General features: G+C 49.4%; 1 protein-coding gene across 1 annotated transcript; it reads right to left on the bottom strand.

The window, feature by feature from the left end:
• Positions 1–12,149: 12,149 nt before the first annotated feature.
• CRYAA (crystallin alpha A) lies at positions 12,150–15,515 on the bottom strand. Its single transcript, XM_009509906.2, has 3 exons — positions 15,312–15,515; positions 14,241–14,363; positions 12,150–13,156 (listed from the first exon to the last, which is right to left on the bottom strand). The coding sequence occupies exons 1-3, from the start codon at positions 15,498–15,500 to the stop codon at positions 12,950–12,952; spliced, it is 519 nt and encodes a 172-aa protein (XP_009508201.2). The 5' UTR covers positions 15,501–15,515; the 3' UTR covers positions 12,150–12,949.
• Positions 15,516–19,708: the final 4,193 nt, after the last annotated feature.

Here is a 19,708-nt window from a genome sequence, read left to right as displayed (position 1 = left end):
AGCTGTCACTCAGTCCACAGGAAAGGTTCAAGGGGCTCAGATGAGAAGTATGCTCCAGCCCAGTCCTCCAGCAGGTCTTCTGAACTCAGTTCTTCCTTGGCTGGTGGGACTTGCCGTCCACAACCTGGCCGCAAGCCCTTCCTCAGCTGTGCATGACACATGCAGTTTGAGTCTCGCCACACTTCCTACAAACTTCCTAAAAGCCTGAGCAACCCAAGAGCAGGTTTCCCAGCGTTATTCCTCTGCAGACTTCTCCCTGCATTTTCATCTCATAAGCATCCTTCTCCTGCCAAGCTGCTGGGATGCTGGCAAGGCCCTTGAGCGTGACTGCTGTCCCCCTCTAGCGCAGCAGTTTGTGGCTTTTGATCTTTTGCCCTATTGATCTAAGTTGGCTCAAGGATGGCCAGGAAGTGCTTTGTGGTCTAGGGTGCATTGAGGCATGGGAAGAAAATGTTCTGCAAACACTGCTGGGCAGGACAGGCTTGTATGTGGTTGCTCATAACAGCAGTGGACTGGATGGGGTGATCCAGGCAGTCATTACCCACCAACTTTCCTATGTGCACCTGTAGGACAGGTCAGCAGCTTGATAACCTCCAGTTTAACTACCCTATTGACATGCAACCACCTTCTGATTTTTGCCCCTGGCTTTGATTTTTAAAGGACAAGTGAGGGAAATCTCACATTACTGCTGGCTCCTCTAAGCACGTGTGAGTGTTGCTGCCAAGCAAGAACAAACTGCATGCAGAGTAAATGTACAACCAGGGTCCAAGGGGAGCACTGAATGCCAGCCAGTAAGTTTGCGGGCTCAGGAAGGACGTTGGTTGGAAGTGTTACAGAAGAACTTGATGACTCCAGACATCTCTGGTGCATGTGTACACAATGGTTACCTCAGTAACAGGTGTTAAAAAGTCCCAGCTTGCTCGGGAATAGGCTTTGCCACCCTCCCTCTCCCCATAAAATCCTATTCTCGGCATGCTGGCAATAAATAACCCCCTTGTCATGCACCGTGGGCGCACCAAGTACTCAAAGAGGGTCATCCTTTGGAAGGGAAGGTTATTTTCAGCAGTGGATTTTAGCTGAAAAGGGGAAGCTCTGAATAGGGGCCCTGGCATTTTGCAAGGCTTAACTGAATTGTTCGTGCCTGCTGGTTCCCACAGTCCTCCCGGCGTGGTGGTGTCACTGTATCCACACGAACGAGGGTGAAGTGATAGTTTGATTAATGTCAGCAGTCTGGCACTGGTGAAGGTGCGGTCTTTGCTCTTTCCTCAGCTGAAAAACAATACCGCTTTGTCACTCTTCAGCAGTCGGCAGGGATGCATCCTGAGAACCAGCTGAGCGCAGCGACTTTGTGAAGGGAAAGAAAGGAGGGGGAAAAACTGCTTATTGTTTTGACAGAGAGATGCTGTCTCTAAGATGCAAGGAAAAGGAAGAGGCAGATGCCTTGTATGGTTAATGGTCAACAGCAAGTGCAATTTCAGTCTGAGAGGCATACCAAAATGGCCCTCTAAAAGATTACCAGATCAGTCTCTTCTTCCTAGAGGGGACGTGTTTCTTGGTTGCTAGTTGTAACCTGAACATATTTCTTCTGTATTTGAGGCTTTAATAAACCACAGTGTCTGCAGGGCTATTTTCTTGCCTTGATTCAGTTAGGATTAACATGCAGCCAGTTGCTTATTCACCATCCTCTTATTTTCCATGGTTCCTGTACAGCTCCACCCCATGCATTTCTGGAGGGAAGGCTTTCCGCTTTCCAGATGGTTTCCTACAGTCTGGTCTGCATTGCTATGCCTCTGTCCCAGCTGGCATGGTCCCACCACAGGTACAGCGTTAACCCTCTTGGCGTGTGCAGGCAGCTGGAGCCCTGGCTGCACTTGCAGGCAGGCTTTTTGTGTGAGCTTTGGTCTGACACCGGTGCTCTGGGGACCTGCAGAGGCATTGCAAAGAATGCCCAGAGAAACAAGGCTGGGCAGAGCTCTGCACAAGGACAGATACATGGCTAAAACTAGCCTTGCCTCCTGGACCTGGCGGTATTTAATGAGCATTCTGCTGCATAGGCACAAAGCCATCATGGCTAGGGAGAATCTAAGTCCTTTGTGGGCAAGAGGGCAGCAAGACTGTGGATTTCCCCTGGAGATACAACCCACCAATGCAGAGTGGAAATGCATTGCATATACATGTATGTACATCCATGCTATTTCTATTACTTCTTTGGCATTCCCACTGCATGGGTACAACATTCAGATCAGTGCCTTCCATTACGCACACCAGATGTGTCCGTTCACTGCTTGCCATCATTCCTTCCCAGCTCAGAAGGAAAGGCTCTAGTCTTTGGAAAGAACTGCTGCCAAATTCATCCTGTGGAGCCATTGCCCCAGGAGTGCAACATCAGGAATCAATACCACCAGGTGAGCAGGAGCAAGCTGCTGGAGGGCAGCTGGGACCTGGCTGCAGAAGGGAGATGGTGCAGAGGCAGAGTGAGAACTGGACTCAGAAAGGCTGTGCCAGTTTGGGTGCGGGGCAGGACTAGGGACTGGTGGGAGGGTCAAAAGGCAATGGCCTTTAGAAGGAAGACACTGGCCAGAAAGAAGGTTCAAAGGGAACCCAGTAAAAAAAGAAAAGTCCCTGAGCTTCTCTGGAACAGGGAAAGTTGGTGCTTTGCTGTGGAGCAGGTAGCATGTAGTAATTTTAAAAAGCTGCTGTTGTTCCCACTCTTCGTGCTCTCTCTGCAGGAGCCCAGCTGATGCGCTGAAGATGGCCCAGGCATCACTGTACCCCAACCGACAAATCCAGCCCAAAGTCAGGCCCTGGGCCCTTCCCCTGAGGTGGGTAAGGGGGTTTCCACCTATGCACAACTTTGTCTTCTATCTTGAGGTCTCTTCTCCACTGCCTCATGTTGGGGATAGTTTGGGGGTTTCCAAGGGAGTCTCTGAATTTCTAGCTACAGGGACTTTCCCCAGGAGCTATTTCTCCCCATCAGGAGGTGTCTAAAGTTTTGTTCACCTCGTATGAGCAGATGCTGGCGAAAAGCTGACAATAACAGGAGTAACAATGCCCACACTTTTTCCTGGGGCACCCACATTTTTTCCTGGGGCACCCACGCCCCAGGTCCAAAATACCCCGAAAGCCATCCACCAAGTGCAGATGTGCTTGGTTCATGTGTGCACAGCAAAGCCCCACAACCATGGCCAGCTGGTGTTGGTGCCAGTGCCCCGCTGGTGCTAATGAAGCTAATGGTGGAACTTCAGCTCAGTTGATCTTTTTCCTTAATATTCTCCTGGGTGCTGGTAACCAAATAGCTGTTCCCCACCTCTGGTACCTTCCTGGGCGCTGGGTGCCCTTGGCAAGAGCTAACTCGCAGACTGGTCCTGTAAGAGAAAATGCAGCTCCCAGGAGCCCCCTTTCTGCCAATGCACTTGCTCGTGCAACTCCTTTTCTCCCTCTCCACTGGCTTCTTAAATCTTGTCACACTTAAGCTTTGGTCCCTACTGTCAAGGGGCTCTATAATTCCCTCTCTCCAGCTCGACTCTGCCCACGCAGGGCTCGTGCAGCTGCCTGAGCTCCAGTAATCTCTCTGAACAGAGCCATCTGAGCAGAAGCCCTTCATGCAGTTTCTGTGCCCAGCACTTTCAGGCTTAAAGCAACCCCATGTACAGAAGAGTTTTCTCTCCAGCACCTGTATATTGTACATCTACAGAGCACTTTTTAATATAAAAGATTATTTTCACACTTATCTTAAAATAAGAAGTAATGCAGAAGTCATGCCAGTCTTTTTTGCCCTCTGTATTCTCCAGACTTTCATCTTCTCTTTCCTTAAGATCTATCAGAGAAGTGAGCTAGTGATTAAACCAGATTTTTGCTGCTGTTGCATGGTCTCCTAATTCTGCTTCCATTTACTGGCCAACACCTTGTGTTACCCAAGTGTTGACAGTGGCTGTGAACCCCTGGAAGGGCTGCAGCATAGGCGTTGTGCAGGAAAATTTTGGCAGGTAGTCTGGCAAATCTCGCTGCTGCCGCTGGCCGCCCGTGCGCCACCCTGCCCTCTGCAGAAGTGAGCGCTGCGGACGGAAGGTTGCAGCAGTGGAAGGGGGTAATGTCTAACGCACCATAACAACCATGGTCAAGGCTCACCTCTCAAAGCCCTCACTGACTTGTAGATTGGATTCAGTGCCCAAAACCTCCTATAATTTTTCCAGCTCTGTTAGCATCTATAATGAAAAATATTCCCTCTGTCTACAGACCTTTGACCTGGCTGTGTCCTGAGACATTGCAGCTACAGCAAAATATGCTGGAGACCTCGGTGCCTGGTTCTTTTCCAAGGGCAAGAGAGCACTTCACCTCAGGTGCTTGAGAAATGTGAGCTCACATCTGATTTATTGGGGGACATGATTCTGCTGTGGAAACACACTGTGAGTAACTCCTCTGTGCCCTGAGCGCTGTGGGGGTCACAGGGACAGGGGTTTTCACCACAGCAGCTGTTCACCTCAGACTGACACCCTCTCACCAAAGCAGCCCTGCATACAAACCCCTCCTGCAACAGCTGGCAATGATAGGCCCGTGCAAATGAAACCACAAATGCTATGGATATGCATTTTTCTTTCCATTCATGCTGTCTTACTCCAAAATTTACAGGTGAAATGCTGTCAGACTCTGCTGTCTTGGATTTTTTTGTGTTTTGTTTTCCTTTTTTCTTAATCTCTCAGTTAAATGAATGCATTTTCAGCTTATTGGTTAACAATCTAAATGTCCAAGTCACATGGTGAGGCTACCTTCTGCAATTTGCCAGGCACCAATTTGCATGAGAAGATTAAATGACAGTGAAGCCCCCATCAGTGGCAGACTCCGAGAATCAGCTGCAGGGAGGGAGAGCAGTACAGTCCAGCTGCACAATGATCACATGCTGATTTCTGTTATACTCTGCTGCAGAGCACTTACAAGTATTTCAGATGCTAGGGTGGCTCCTGCACTTAATCTTATCAAAGGAGGAACGAGATTGAAAACGCATATAACCTCTGTTGTGGGGGTTTTTTAAAGTTTGTGTTACTGAACCATAGACAAGTTGATCTATACTTGCTACTTTAGCAGAAGACTTTGTCTCCAAGTAATCTATCTGCTCTGCAGGGGAGAAGGTGGAATGTGGCTGGGCTGCTTTTGCCGAGGAAGGTGGAAATCTTTGTTATAGCCAACTTCACCAGTTCACCATTGGTACCATTGCTACCATTTCTTGTTTGGGTCTTCCATGCATCCCAGTCTATATCTCTTTTACTCTATGCTCCTTTTCTTAATAAGTTAAAAAGATAAGGCATTAGTAGTTCCTGGAAGAAAAAAGCCAGCCTGGCAGGCTTACAAGTCACCTCTGGTATGTACTGCTAGAGAAACTACTGCCTAGCAGTGAACAATGGCTTTTCTTTACAAAATCCTTCACAGACCCTGCTGAATCACCCTGCCATTGCTAATTAAGTTCATTGTATTCCATTTTGTCTGTGTTGGTGTGACAGGGTATTTGTTTTGCATTAAATTCAGGTGAGACTTTGAGCTGACATGTTGAAAATCAATGAGAAGCAGAAATCATCAGGGGAAGCCAAAATGCTGGAGAGCTGAATGAGCCTGTTGGGCTTCCTGGGTTCAGTCCCACGGACAGGGTCATATATTCTGGAGTCGCGAACCTCACAGGGGAAATAATGACATATCCAGAGATTGAAACAAAGCTATGTATAGCTTTTCTTACCCCTATGGCCCACTGAAGCACATAAATAAGTCAGGCATTTTGCATTATTGTTTTTTGGACTGTTTGGAAGTAGTTCATAAATTATTGGAGAAGAAAGGTCAAGCTTTTAATGAATGCTTTGGAAAATCAGCATCTTTGGGAAGGATTTGACATGCTTTGTTTACAGCACGAGAGAGTTCAACATACAAAGCCTCTGAAATGCCCAAGGAGCCTTCCAGCAAAACCAGCGGAGACAAGGTTAGACATCCCAAATACTTCTCCTTAAGTAAAAACAAACAACAACAAAAAAAGCAGGAAATTAAACCCCAGACCTGTCTTAGTCAGCACCGAAAACTATGAAGCAGGCGTCTTTCAAAGGTCTTTGCAGCTCACCTCTGAGCTCTGGCAACAGGCGCCTGGTGCGTTATCGCACTATAAACACCACTGGGGCCAAATGCCGCTCCAGTGTGAGACCTCAGCTGGGTGTCCGGGATCATGCAAGGGCCAACGGTGAATGAAGAGGGACCCCTTTGACTAGAGCCTCCTGCATGGCAATGGCCTGTGTGTGGGCAGAGCAAAACAGTTTAGGGGACATTTCTCCCCTCAGCTTCCCCTTGTTTCCACACCAGCAGCTCGGTAGCAGGGTGGCCATGTATGCCCCATCCTCCAGGCACAGCTTGGCACGGCTCAGCACAGGGAGGGCTCAATGGGGAGGAAAAGGACTGTCAAAGGTGGGAGCGAGGCTTTGGCTCCAAGAGACCTCTCCAGTGAAGAAAAAAAAAAACCCAAAACGGCGTTGCAATTAGCAATTTGGAGGGCAGACAGCAGTGCATTAAGTCCTGCGGCGAGGGGCTGACATCAGCCTGAGTGGGTGGAAAACTGAGACAGCGCGGACAATGGTGCTGCTCTGCTTCCTTTTGAGCACAAAGGAAAAAGGAGAAAGAAAACTGAAATAATTACTGCTGGGGGGAGGGGGGGGGGGGGGAAGAAAAAGAAAGAAAGAAAAAAAAAAGAAAAAAACCCAACCAATCTCTGGAGGAACATACAGGAGATGCTCAGAAAAATACGGAGCGTGACCTTTCGGTTGGGTGTTCCCTTCCATGCAGGGGAGGCCGTGCATCCCAAAGACGAGGGGTTGCTGCCACCTCCCGGCGCTCCCGGCCGCGGGGCTCCGGGGAGGGGAGCCGGGTCCCGGCCTCCCCGCCGGGGCCAGAGGTGCAGGGCCGGCGCCGGGTTTTTTGAAAGAAAGCAGGAATGGTTGGACAGAGACATCAAAATCCTTTGGTACGGTACCTCTGAGCGCAGCATTTAAGGCATCAAGGAAATAAAACTGGCTGTGTGCAAATATTATGTTAGCTATGCAAACTTTTGTGTACAGTGAAATACGTTGTGTTCAGCTCTTTACTACGCTGGCGTCCTTAATGGCAGAGCAGAGACTCTGAATTGAGCTGCGTGCCTTTTCCCCTGAATCGGAGGCTGAGGAAATGGTCAACCAACTAGATACTTTTCACAGCAAAAGCACTGCAAGCAAGGAAGTCCCTTTTTCCCAAGAGGGACCACTGACTGCCAGCTGGGTCGTTGGTTCCCCTGGGACATACCAGTCCACCTCACGTGATGGCACGCTGTCCATGAGCCCCTCGAGAGGCTGCGTGCTGAACCTACCCCCCACAGGGCCTCCCTGCCTCTGGATCCTTACACAGACCGACTAACCATCCCAAAATAGCTCCAGCAAGATATGGCAGCACACTTTGGAAGCAATGAGTGCTTTAAGGAGGAGAGGTGCTGTACTGGTCCCCAGGGACTTGCAGATCAGCCTCTGCCTGTACCCCAGGGGTAGCTGTGTCTCTCCCCAACCCCAAAGCAGCCTATTGAATGGGGCCGGTGGCCCTTGGACCTCCCGACTACTGTCACTGCGGTTTAGGTAGACCACCTCTTAGCATGCTGTGGTTTGAGAGCAGGGATTGGGCACAGCAAGAAGCACTGCTCCTTTGCGTCAGGATCAAAAAGAGCTCCTGTGGTAAAGCCCCCATCTTTTCCTTGCCAGGCCAAGGAGATACATCTAAGGCTGTGTGCTCTGCAGCATGCTGGAGGTGGCAGCCACCCTGCCAGGCGTGACAGACGCCTCTGGGTGACGGCTGACGGCTCTCCTAGCGGCCCATAGCTGGTGGGTGGTGTGTGTCCCCCACCCTGCCCCCCTCAATCTGCGGGCTTTCCCCCCCTGCCCTCGATTTACAGCTCCCCCAGCACAGCAGTGGTGGTGGCAGCGCCCGCTGGCACCCAGTCCCCACGGCATCTGGGCAAATGTGGGCTGTGAAAAGGCAAGCTGGGCAGGACATCAGGCAGAGCCACAGGGCGATGTGCAGTCACTGGCAGGGATTTCCCCAGCAGCATCAGGTTTTGCCAAGCCCCTGCCCAGCTGTCAGCACCTCTGCTGAGGCAGGGCAGCTCCTCCAGGCCAGGCTGAGCCCACCCTTCCTGAGCAGAAGGACTATTCACTGTAGAGTTCAAGGCCCTCATGGTTTGTGGTAGGTCTCTGCAAGACAGCTGGAGGATGGCCTTTGAGGCGGGGACCAGTCTCCTGAGTTTTGGTTGAGTTACGTCACTCCATTATCTTGTCTCAACCTCACCGACCGAGATTTTGTTTTTACCCTGCTTGTGCTGCGCTGTAAAACATGTCACAAATATCTTCGCCATGTCCCAACCTCACATTTCTCCATTGAAGTGCCAGTTAATGGCAAGCTAAGCACCAGCCACTTAACCTGAGCTAGGAGAGGACTGCCCCCAGCTCCAGCCCTGCTGCGTGGGCTGTGTATGGACCTAACTGCCCTTACCCTCAGCAAAGCCTCACGGCTGGATCAGGCACTGGGAAACAGGGGACTTGGCAGTTACCTGCTCTTCTCATGCAAGCCGGTGGTTTTCCAAGCCTGTTCTGATAAGAGGTCACACCAGAGGACAAAGTCTGGGTCAGGGGGGTTAGAGCCCCCATCACTGCCATCTCCGCTGGCTGCATTTCCCAAATCTACGTGACCAACAGAACAGCAATATACTGCAGAGGTGTGTCAGTGTTACGCACTTTAGAGAGAATACTGGGATTTTTTGGATGTGTTTACAGCCCTTTTTATTGCCAACAGAGGCAGTTACTACTTTTCTAAGTCAGATTGTAGAGACCTGTGTTGCAGAGCCCAAATCTTGATGGCAACGCCAAGGAGATGAGGGATTATAGTGGTTCCATGGAACAGAATTTGCTTTAAAGAAAAAAAAGGGGGGAAATGCTGGCAAACTTTCAGACTACTCCTGATCTTTATGTAATGCTGGCTAATTTGCAAATCAATCAGAAACCAAGAAATGCCAGAGCTGTGCAACCATCATTGGGTCTAAGTGCCTGCTTGCCTTGTGCCCTGGGTTTCGGTCTCTCTGGGGAGATGCTGAAACAAGGAGCAGGGGGGCAAAGGGAGCCCTTCCGCGTGCCAGAGAGCAGGAAAGGCTGCCACCCTGTGGGGACTAGGCTTTGCCAGGAAAACCCTCCCTCTCTGTCCTTCCAGAAGCCAGAGGACAAAAGTCCAAAACTAATGGATAGCCGGGGCTGAGAGGGGAGAAACCAGCATCTGCTGATTTCCCAAGCCCTTGCAGAGGGTGCTGTGTGAGCTCTCTGCGCCTTCTCCTGAAAAGGACGAGGAGGGTCCTCCTTATACCCCTGCCAAGAGGGGTGACAAGGGGAAAGGCCTGGCCTGAGGTGCTCAGGGATAGCTTCCCGGCTGGAAGCCAGATCCTGCCAACCCTTGCTTTTTCTTGGAGGAAACAAGATCCCAGCAGAGTTGACGTACCCTGCCCAAGCAGTGCAATACCAAGGACGGGAGGAGGCAGGTACAGCACCAGGAGCTGCTGCTGTCCCCCACACTGCTGCCACCACCACTGGGCCACTGGGACCTGTGGGAGGAGGGGGAAGTGCTTGGAGTACGATGCGTCCCCCTGGACCACTGACTGATGCCTCAGCCCTCAGGACCCTTTAACAATTTATCTGGAGGTGAAGCTGAAGTAATTTCTGCTTTTCTGTAGGCAAGCAAGGTTAGCTCTCTGAATGGAAACAGACAGCAGGTAATAAAAAAACAGTGCAATAAGGATGAATAGTCACCCTGGGCAGAAACCCCTAGTTACAAGCCACCCAACACCAAACAGCCCCAATGCTGGAAGCTGCCATCAGTGCTCTGTGGGCAGGGTCCTCGCTGCCTTTTTCTCTGTGATGAAATCATCAACTGAGTTTCTAACCAAAAAACTTCCAACAAATTTTGTTAAACCTTCAAGAGTGTTAGCAACATCTTATTAACAGGTGAATCTGTGTAGAAAGCTGCAGTGAAAAGCTTCCTCTTGAAATCATGATCATAGGCTACAAATGACAAAACTTTCTTTAAACAAAAATTAATCTCAGCAAGTGGAAACAATAATTTTTGCAGAGACAAGGACACAAAAGAGGAGGAGGAGGAGTATCCTAGAGCAGGGGAGCCTTTGGCAACATGTCCCCCCTCCTACATAAAACACCACCAGCTGCCCAGTGTGTCCACACACAGAGGCTTTTAGCAACCACTCATGGTTTTAATTAGGTGATGGATTAGAAGGGGCTTTAAAATCTGTACAGCTCCCAGATTGCCCCAAACGTGCCCTGATTTCCTATCATCAAAATTTTCACTTTCTGCTGTCCAGACAGAAAAAGGAGCCCAAAAATGGTTCAAATGTCGTTTCATGGGACAGACAGACACACATGCTGCTCAAACACCTGCAGGTAATGTCTGCACACAGATCACGCTCAAAATATGCTTCCCTATTTTTATGTCTCTGAGAGATTTGGATGGGGGCTAAATGTTTGGGTTTTTATTCCTCCTGGCTTTGCTGAATTTGTGTCAGGAAGGAGAGAGATGTCAGCACAGGGTGGGAGGCACCGAGACTCTTGCAGGGAGATGCCTCCGAGGGGAAAGGAGCAGAGGCCAGGGGCCTGTTAGTGCCAGGCAAAGCAGCGAGAGGCAGCTTCTGTTAAAATGCCCTTTCCCTGCTGGTAGTAACAGCTCCCTCCTGGTATAAAATTGCCCTTTCCCCAAACACACTTATTCATGCCTTTCCCCTGGAGATGGAAATGCAACAGACTGCACATTTTTTTGATAGAAAGCTTTGGGATTGCCCAATAATTAATTTCAGTTAAAAAAAAAAAAGGTTTAAAATAGTGTCAGATGCCAAGGGGATTCCTTGCTTTCTAATTACCAGACAGTAATCTCCCTCCTTTCCCACTCACCCCTGCTTCTGTGGCTCTTCCCCACTGCTGCAGCCTTGCCCCTCTCCCTGCCACCCTGTTCCCAGCAGGATCTGCCACATTTGCTGTGATGTTGGTCTCAGTAACAGTCCCAGCGCCCCTGGCCTCAGAGGGTTCAGGCAGGTGACAGGGCTGAGCCCTGCAGCACTGCCACTTTCTCCAGATAAAGGACAATGTCCTTGCTCCTGACTCCCAGCTCTCCCTGAGTTTTGGCCTAGATGTGGCAGAAGAAAGTGCTTTTTAATTTTAAATAGGCCCAGAGCTTCTGTGTTCATGGCTCATATTAACATTTGAACCCACGCCATGAGAAAAAAAAAACCTGCATGTATTTCCTCTCTTTTTCACAGCTAATCTGCAGCCAAGTGGAGGAGTGTGGTGGGCTTGTCTGTTTGGCAGAGCAAACACTCTTGCTCCACCTGTTCTCACCTCCCATTGAAGGCATGGACCTGTGCTCTTTCTTGGGAAGGATGTACTTGTTTTGTTGCCACCCTGCTATGTTTTGTAGGCGTGATCCAGGAGCCCCAGAGACTCTACCAAGAGGAGAAGTACTTGGTGCCCAAACTGGTTTTACTTATGGGGTTATCAGTGATGCCATGCTTTTCCTAAGCACCCTGGATTTCCATCCGTGTGGAAAGCTATTTGAGTCGAGTATGACTGCTGGGACCTTCAGTCTTGAGCACTCACATCTATGCAGGCTTGGGAGCCATGAATTTCATGCATGGCAGTTGCGGGGAGAACGAGTACCTACACCCTTCCCGCCCTGCCATCAAACAGCTCTAATCATTCATTTCATATTAAATCCTTCATATCATGTCATGCAAATGAGCTCTGCATTATTGTCTTTACTGACGCAATGAACTTAAGAAATGGCGTGGTTGTTGGGCTGTTGAATTTGTTTCTTGTTTTTGATCCTTTTGTTTTGCTTGCATAAAGGATAATAGGAACATGAAAGAAAGGTCAAGTCATCATCACAAAATATACTTCCAGCAGTGGAAAGCAGGTCCTCCAAGCAGCGTTAGGCACCGTGCTAACCTTTCAACTTCAAAAGCCTTAGAAAGGAACAAATGAAACCCCCAAAGCCAATTGCGTGTTTCCTATATCTCTTTATTGACCGCCACTGACTGCATTCTCAGGTTGAGTGCCAGATACCAGTGGAAGAGGTGGAGCTACCCTAGAATTACAGCGAGAGTAAGGGAGATGGTGTGTTACGCATAGGCTGGGGAGAGTTGGCTGGGGATGTGAAGCCTCTGCACAGTGGTGACCCCCCTCTCTCCCCCGAGGGCCTACTAAAACAGTGGAAAGACGTGCTAGTCCTCATGTCAGTTGTCCCTAAGGGAAACGACAGGGTAGTGGTGTGAACAGATACACTTAAACACTTTGCTGAAAAGAAATATATGTTGCAACCCCCGAAGGTAAGACGTTATTATTTCTCCTGTGGTTGCAAGGAACTCGTGGCACATTCATCACATGTATGCAGGATCTCAGGTGTGGGGCTTGGCTCTGTTGGCTTTTTTTAAGAGTAACCAGTTTAACTCTGTGTGGGGTAGAGCAAGTCTGCAGGGCTTTTCCCCTGCTCCAAGCCTTGCCTCAAGACTTGGTGCACCAGGAGCCAGTGTTACTTGTGCACTCCCTCCTACCTGATGGTGGTTATGGACTGCAGCACTAGACAAAGACCCTTTCAGCAAGTACAGCAGCGTGGCAGCATGCACCATCCATCCATGCCATCCCCACAGCACAGCTCACAGGTTTAAGCTTCAAAGTCCACCAGCCGCTCACCCAGCCCCTCGTCCCGTCCAAGGGAAAAGGGGGGAAAAAAAGAAACAAAAGGGGGAAGGGGGGAAACCAACAAAATAAACCCCTCTAGATATTCACTGATATCTATGCAATGGCTCTGGGAATGAGACCCGCAGACGGTGGCAGCCTGTGTACCGCAGCGGCAGGCGGGCTTAGGAGGAAGGCGCAGAGGTGGGCTTCTCCTCCCGCGACACGGGGATGGGCCTCTCGTGGCTGGCGTCCATGTTGGAGGGGACCTTGGGGCCAGAGAAGGTCAGCATGCCGTCGTTGGACAGGGAGCAGGTGATGGCAGCCTGGTCCACGTTGGCAGGCAGGCGGTACCGACGGTGAAATTCACGGGAGATGTAGCCATGGTCATCCTGAGAGGCAATGGGGAAAGGGGAGAAGGCCCGTCAGAAACCCCCCGGGCACCGTGCCACACCTCCCCCTGACCAACCCCACAGCTCCATTGGAGGCGGGGTCCATATTTTCCCTGGCTTATGGCGACACTGTACTGCCAGTATTGCCAGGCACATCTCTGCTTTTTATTCTGTTTCACAGCTTTGTACGGGCAGGTGCCCCCCGTGACACCCCTGAAGCTGCGAGAGCTAAACAGAGCAGCAGGGTGTGATTTTGGCCATATTATAGATCAATATCTGATTTGGACAGGGGCCCTGCCGCAGCCACTGATTTCAAAGGATGCTTGAAGAGAAAGTCTGGGGTTCTGTGAAGGCAAGAGCAATGTGCACATATGTGCCCATGTATTTCCTTACTAGGCAGCAACCCTGTGTCAGCCAAAGTATACAATCCTGCCCCCCTTTTTTCTGGCCAAAAGAATGAGAAATGCAATTTATTTTTTTTTTAAGTCAGCCGTGAAAACGGCTGCTCTCTTCCTCTGGAAAAAAGAACTATATTAAAAAATACATACTGTTACCAGGCTAGACCTTTGTCTGGCCAAAAAAGTATACAAGAATTAAACCCCTGCTGGTATAATTCACTTTTCGACCCCCACAGATATTTCCATGACATACGTGTTAAAAGTTTCCAAGCCTGAGGCACTCAGTTGTTTTTCTTTTTTGTTTGCTCTTGCTTTTCTCTCCCAGATCAGCATATGAAAACTCTGTTTTCACTAACAGTTCTGGCTTATGAAAACTCAGCCACGCTTCGGCAGCGCCAGATGATGTTCTTTGTCTGGTCCAGTGTTGTTAGTGAACAATGGGCATCATCATCTGACAGTTATGGAAGATGATGATTGAAAATAAAAAAAAGAGGAGTGGATTAGCTCATTATTGTCGGTTACCAGATTGGGGGTCTATGGGAATGGGCCATGTCAATAATGATAATCGATAAATAACTCCTTCTGATATATTATTTTTTTTCCCTCAGCTGAGGATCCATTGGAAAGAAAGAAAGAAAAGAGCTTGACTCCCCCGTCACTCCACCATCACTGTCATGTCCACCTACCTGTCTTTCACTGTGCTTGCCATGGATTTCCACAAAGTCATCAATAATCTTCACACTCAGGTCTTCAGGGGAGAAGTGTTTTACATCCAGCATGATTGTAAACTTGTCCCGGTCAGACCTCACCTGAAACGAACATTGTTAGACAGTAAAACCTGAGCTCTGAGCACAGAGGCAGTGCCAGCATCATGGCAGCTTAAAAGCCAGAGAAGAAGTGATCTAGTGGCAGCATGGCTTCTCCTTCTGTTACTACGGTCCTTGGTGGGTTTCTTCCCATTGTGGGGACCCAGGGACACTGGAAGGCCACAGTAGGCATCTGCACCATTGCTATGCTCTGGGGAGAAGTGCCACTTCACACCACTATTCTTGTGCCGGGGACCCCTTTGCACTCAGCAATCTCCCAGATGCACTGGGCATTCGTGCTCAAGGGGTAGAAAACAGTGTAATATTCTCTGATAGCATGTTTTTCATCCTTTCAGCAATGTAAGGTTTATTTGTGGCCTTAGCTCTGGGAGGAAACCAGTAAAGAGAGGGCTAGAGGCAGCACTGGTCCCTTGGCTTCAGACCACAGCCCCCATGGCTACATGCTCCTCCTACATGCTGCCTTTGGAGAATTGCTGCTGGGTCCTCCAGTGTGGGCTTGCAAAAACCACTGAGCTCCTGAGGCAGAGGAGGGGGCCGGAGGAAACTCCTGCTCACCAGGATCCTCTCCCACGCTGAGCTGCCCTCACGGGCGCTAACTCCGGGAGCAGCCTAGCTCTTCCCTCACCATATGGACAGTGGGCATGAGGGCAGCAAAGGCAGCCTTTCACGTGTTGTAACGAACCATCAGGAGCCAAAACAGTTTCCATTTCTCGAAGGGAAGCCTTCTCCCCAGTGAGAGCTTCCCTCCATGCCCAAGAAGGGGTGGACGGGCTCTGCTTGGCAGCGGGCCGGAGGTCCTCCTCGCCCCCTTGCACCCCAGCATGGGGCTACAGCCGCTGGCCCCTGCCGGCAAGCTGCGGGTGGAGAGGAGTAGGCGGAGGTATAAGAAGGGAGAGGAAGGAAAAGGAGAAGAAGCCAAAGAGCCCTTACCTCTGAAATGCCCGACTCCAGCACACTGCGGAAGAGGGACTGCCTGTAGTAGGGGCTGATAGTGGAAGAGAACAAAGGCAGGAGATCATACTCGAGAAGACCCTCTCCAAAAAATTGGTCGAACAAACGGCTTGGAATGAGGGGTCCCAGAGCACGCTTGAACCAGGGGTGCTGGATGGTAATGTCCATGCTTGCTGCTGCTGCGACCTGTGGCTGCAAGGGGAGAGCGGTGGGGGCAGTGCAGCTGCTGGGGAGACAGCGATGCCTTGGCTGGACTGCGCAGTGAGCCCCAGGGAAGCTCCCCCTATATATACTGGTCTTGCAGAATGAAGGCATTAGTGGGATTTCTCTGGAAAGACATGATCTCATGATGGAGGCAACGTGGTCAGCAGAAATGCGGAGACTGACCTGGAAATGACAGTCTGGTGGGAATCGGTGCCAGATCTCCGAGGGACGATGCCATGCAGCAGGCTGTGAGACACAGGGTGCCCAGGCGTACTGGCAGGTCCCTTATGGGATGGAGTAGGCTAAACAGGACACCCTGGTGGGCGTCTCAAGGATGCTTGTGAAGAAGGTCTGCTCTGTGGGACTTTGTAACCCATCCTTGGCTTTTCATTAATTTGCTTCTGTTTCTGCCCCTCCTTGAAACAGAGCCACAAAGTCTCTTCCAAACAAATGAAACCGCTTTCTCCCAAGTGAGGAAAAAGTGTTTGATTCAGGTTGAAGAAAGGGAAACTTTTTTTGTGACATGCTATAAAATGTCTCCCAGTTGAGAGGGGCCTGACACCCCTGGCACAGGGATCCTGGCAGGGCTGGCAGGGAGGCAGGACTAACACACAATGCAGAGCATGAACATGGTTTTGACAAAACAGAAACTTTCAACAAACAAATACTTTGCCAAAAGAAAGAAGGAAAAATCATTTTGGCCACTGACCATAACAGCAGTCCCAAAGCTGCTCTTAAGGGTGTCCTTGTTTTGATTTAGGAGAGTTTTGGGAGATTAATTTATCTCCCGGTCACAACACAGATCCTGCTTAACATGCATTTCTGGTTACAACTATTTTGCATTTGAGGTTCACTTAAAGCCACCTTTAAGGGGTTTTCTGCCATTCTGGTTGGACCAGCGAAGGGGGCAATGGACAGCCCACTGTGGGAGTAGCAAGCTCTGCCAGAGAGCTTAGGCAGCTGCCTGGGCAGCGAAAGGGCGGCGAGGCTGCCTGGCTCCACAGCAAGGCTCAGCAAGAGGCCACAATTACAGCTGAAACCCCATTTCCACTGGAGCCAGTGATGTAGGGACTGCATCCTAGGGGCCTTCTGGACAGCAGAAGCACCTATGTCAGGAGCCTTTGTTTCAGCACCTTTTGCAGTCAGCAGAGAGCAAGGGAGAGAGACAAGAGGCCGCCTCCAAAAGGGACTTCAGAGCTGAATCAGCCTCTCATGGTGCCAAGGACTAAAGAAACCAAGGGTGGCTGAGATTCTGGCATCAGTGCTTTGGGAGAAATGGGATCAATCCAGGCCAGAGGAGTTAAATTCAGAAAAGCACTGAGGTAAAGTGACATTCAGCTGAGCATCACCTGGCATCTAGGTGCCACATAGTCTTGAAAAGTCCCTGGCCTTGACTCCCACACATGATCCCTTCCCATGCAGTGCATGGAGGCAGGCAAGGAAAACTGGGGACCAGAGATCCCATTACACAGGTTTTCCTTCATGGAAAGCAAAAGGTTGAGCAGGAAAACACCCAAAAAGGCAGTAGAGACCACTGAGAAGTCGGGGAAGGGTTTAGGTTCAACCTCACCTACTTCCAGCAAGAAAGGCCCTGTGGTCTCACCACGGCTCTCAGGCATGAAGGCTTTTCTAAAATCAGGTGCTAAAAGTAGATCAATCCCTCCTCAAAACATGGAGGAAAAAACCACAACAGACAGACCTAAACCCATATTCACCCCCATTGTCCCAACTGTCATTCTTCTTGAGCAGATGAGGGGAAAGCAAACAAAAGTCACAAAGTGCTACCAAAAGTTTTCTTGAAGAGCTCTGTGAGATTTGGGTCTTTGCCCCAGGAGAGAAGAAAATCTCTCCTCAGCCACCCAGTACCAGAGACCTGCTAATCTGTATTTAACCAAATGGCAGCAGTGACCTGATATATGCAGAACGAAAGGAGAGATACAGGAACGGGCTCAAATCCCAAGCCACTCACTGGAGCACACAAAGCAAATTATCTATTTGGCTGGTAGAGGAGCAGGTGGGAACTGTGTCCTGACACAGAATCGGACAGATTCTGGAGTCTGACATACCAATTGGGCCCCAGCCATGCGTAAGGGGTGGATGCAATCCCTGCAGTGTGTTGGGAATATCCCCTTTGTGTTTCCCAAGCCAGGGTTTATACCAGGAGCACAGGGAGCAACGCACACAATGGCAGGCTCCTCTCTGGGCATCTTTCAGACCTTAAGAAACTGCCAAACCCTCGAGCTCTGACCTCTAGTATGTTCCCCATGCAGGAACGTGGGTAGATTATTGGGGTGAGGAGGAAGAAGGGAGCCCCGGCAGCCTGTACCACTCTCAGCAACACCAACCAGCAGCACATCGGTGCTCTTAGGCACCAGGAAAGCAGCTGCTTGCCTCCACAGTACCACTTACCTCACAGGGAAGCCCAACAGAATCCATCATCTACCCACAGTCTGAAGCTTGCTCCAGAATCTGAACATATGTGTGTTCAACATGTGATTGGAGCACCCCATATGTTCAGCGGGATGATGGGAATGGGCTGTTGAGAGAAAAACGACAAATATGTCTTCACCTAAATTTAATCTAAAATTATGTATATTACCACACATTCAAATACTTGAAAAGTGGCAGCCAACTTTATGGTTTTATGCCTTTACTTTCTTCTGGACCCACATTTTCATGGCTCTCCCTAGAATTAATCATACCCATTTTGTCTTTGACGAACATATTTGTCTTTTAAGGGTAAAACATTTCACTGAAATGTAAATTTAATTTACAGAAGTTTATTCTGATACGGACTTTGTACTGCCTGCATGCCTTTGGGCAACAGGCCGTCTCCTGGGACTCATTGCATCTAACTTCCAACAGTCTAAAACTTAGGTGCCCAGTCCAAATGAGTTGTCCAGGCTCTCTGTCCAGTCAGTGGAGAGAGACAATGCCTCCAGATGGCTCACATTATAACTTGGGTGGGTAGGAAAGGTGAAATGAGACATCTTTCACCAGTGCCTACATCTCAACTGACTAAGGAGGGAGCCTGGACAGCTGTCTTAAGGGAGGCAATTCTAATTCTAACCTCCTTCTGGACAAGCAGACTTGGTGAGATGAATCCCATCCAGTGGGAATTCAGTATGACAGGAGAAAGCAACCATTTTGCACCAGTTCAGGGGACCAGACTCCTCACAGGATGCACAACCTACTGAGCAAAAGTAGTGAGATTTGTTGGTGTTCCTATAAAAGGATGAAAAACTACTGCATATGCTCATGAGAACACTCAAAAGCAATGCATCAAAGGCAGGTTTTCCCAAAGCCTCATTGCAAATTTAGGATGAGTCCAACTCAGAAGATCTTCCAGTAGGTCTTCTGTCTATCTTACCTTTGAAAGAATCCCTTCCTAAACTATCATGCATAATTGCCAGTACATGAGACTTTTAGTAAAGGAGGTTGCCCAGGACAAGCTGCAGAAATCCTAGATCATGTTTCTGAGTAAAGCAGGCATCGGTGATCAAGCAAAGCCCTTGCTTGATTTAGCTGCTATTAGTTTGTCCACATGACTGACTGTCACCTGCCAATTTCTAGGTGAGTCCAGCACTGTTTCCAACCCCCATGCCAAGCTCTGTATAAGCCCAATATGAAGAGAAAAGCAAGTATTTAAGCGAAGCAGTGACTGGTCAGGCATAACGGTGGAGGGTTTGTATGCGATTCTGAAGTGCTAATGTAACTGGAATTACTGTTTCCAACTGGTGTGTTGCAGAGCCAGGAGAGCCAAGAAAGGCAGCCTCCCTGCTCCGATCCGCATGTCCTCTCGAGTCAAGCAGTCTCTGCTAACCTGCAGAGGGTGCAACTCTTCAGATAGTTCTTACAGAAAACAGGAATGAGTTCCAGTGCTTCTTCTTCCAAACAGACCTGTCAACCCAAAAAGGTACAACTGTACTCATTTAGATGGTCCTCTGCATTCAGATTTAAGCTGTTTTGTGACAATATAAGGCAGTGAATAATCTCTGCCAATATTTCATGATAAAATTGTTGCAACATGCTAACCAAACCAAGTTTTCCCTTTGGGTGAACATTTCTATGAGGTACAAAAAGAAGTTCATGACAGCCATACAGAGCTAAGGCAGTTAATAACGATTTTGTTGCAAGTTTTCTTCCTACTAGTCATGCTGTGGTGGAAAATA

The sequence above is a fragment of the Phalacrocorax carbo genome, chromosome 1 (genome assembly GCF_963921805.1).
Source record: "Phalacrocorax carbo chromosome 1, bPhaCar2.1, whole genome shotgun sequence".
NCBI classification, from domain to species: domain Eukaryota; kingdom Metazoa; phylum Chordata; class Aves; order Suliformes; family Phalacrocoracidae; genus Phalacrocorax; species Phalacrocorax carbo.
This window is presented reverse-complemented; position numbering and strand designations above follow the sequence as displayed.

What these genes read in the sequence shown, in the direction of transcription:
- CRYAA (XM_009509906.2), bottom strand. Translation starts at nt 15,500, where the DNA reads ATGGACATTACCATCCAGCACCCCTGGTTCAAGCGTGCTCTGGGACCC. An exon ending in TGGAGTCGGGCATTTCAGAG is followed by an intron (nt 14,364 to 15,311) that starts GTAAGGGCTCTT and finishes TGTTCGTTTCAG; the next exon opens with GTGAGGTCTGACCGGGACAA. An exon ending in GCAAGCACAGTGAAAGACAG is followed by an intron (nt 13,157 to 14,240) that starts GTAGGTGGACAT and finishes ATTGCCTCTCAG; the next exon opens with GATGACCATGGCTACATCTC.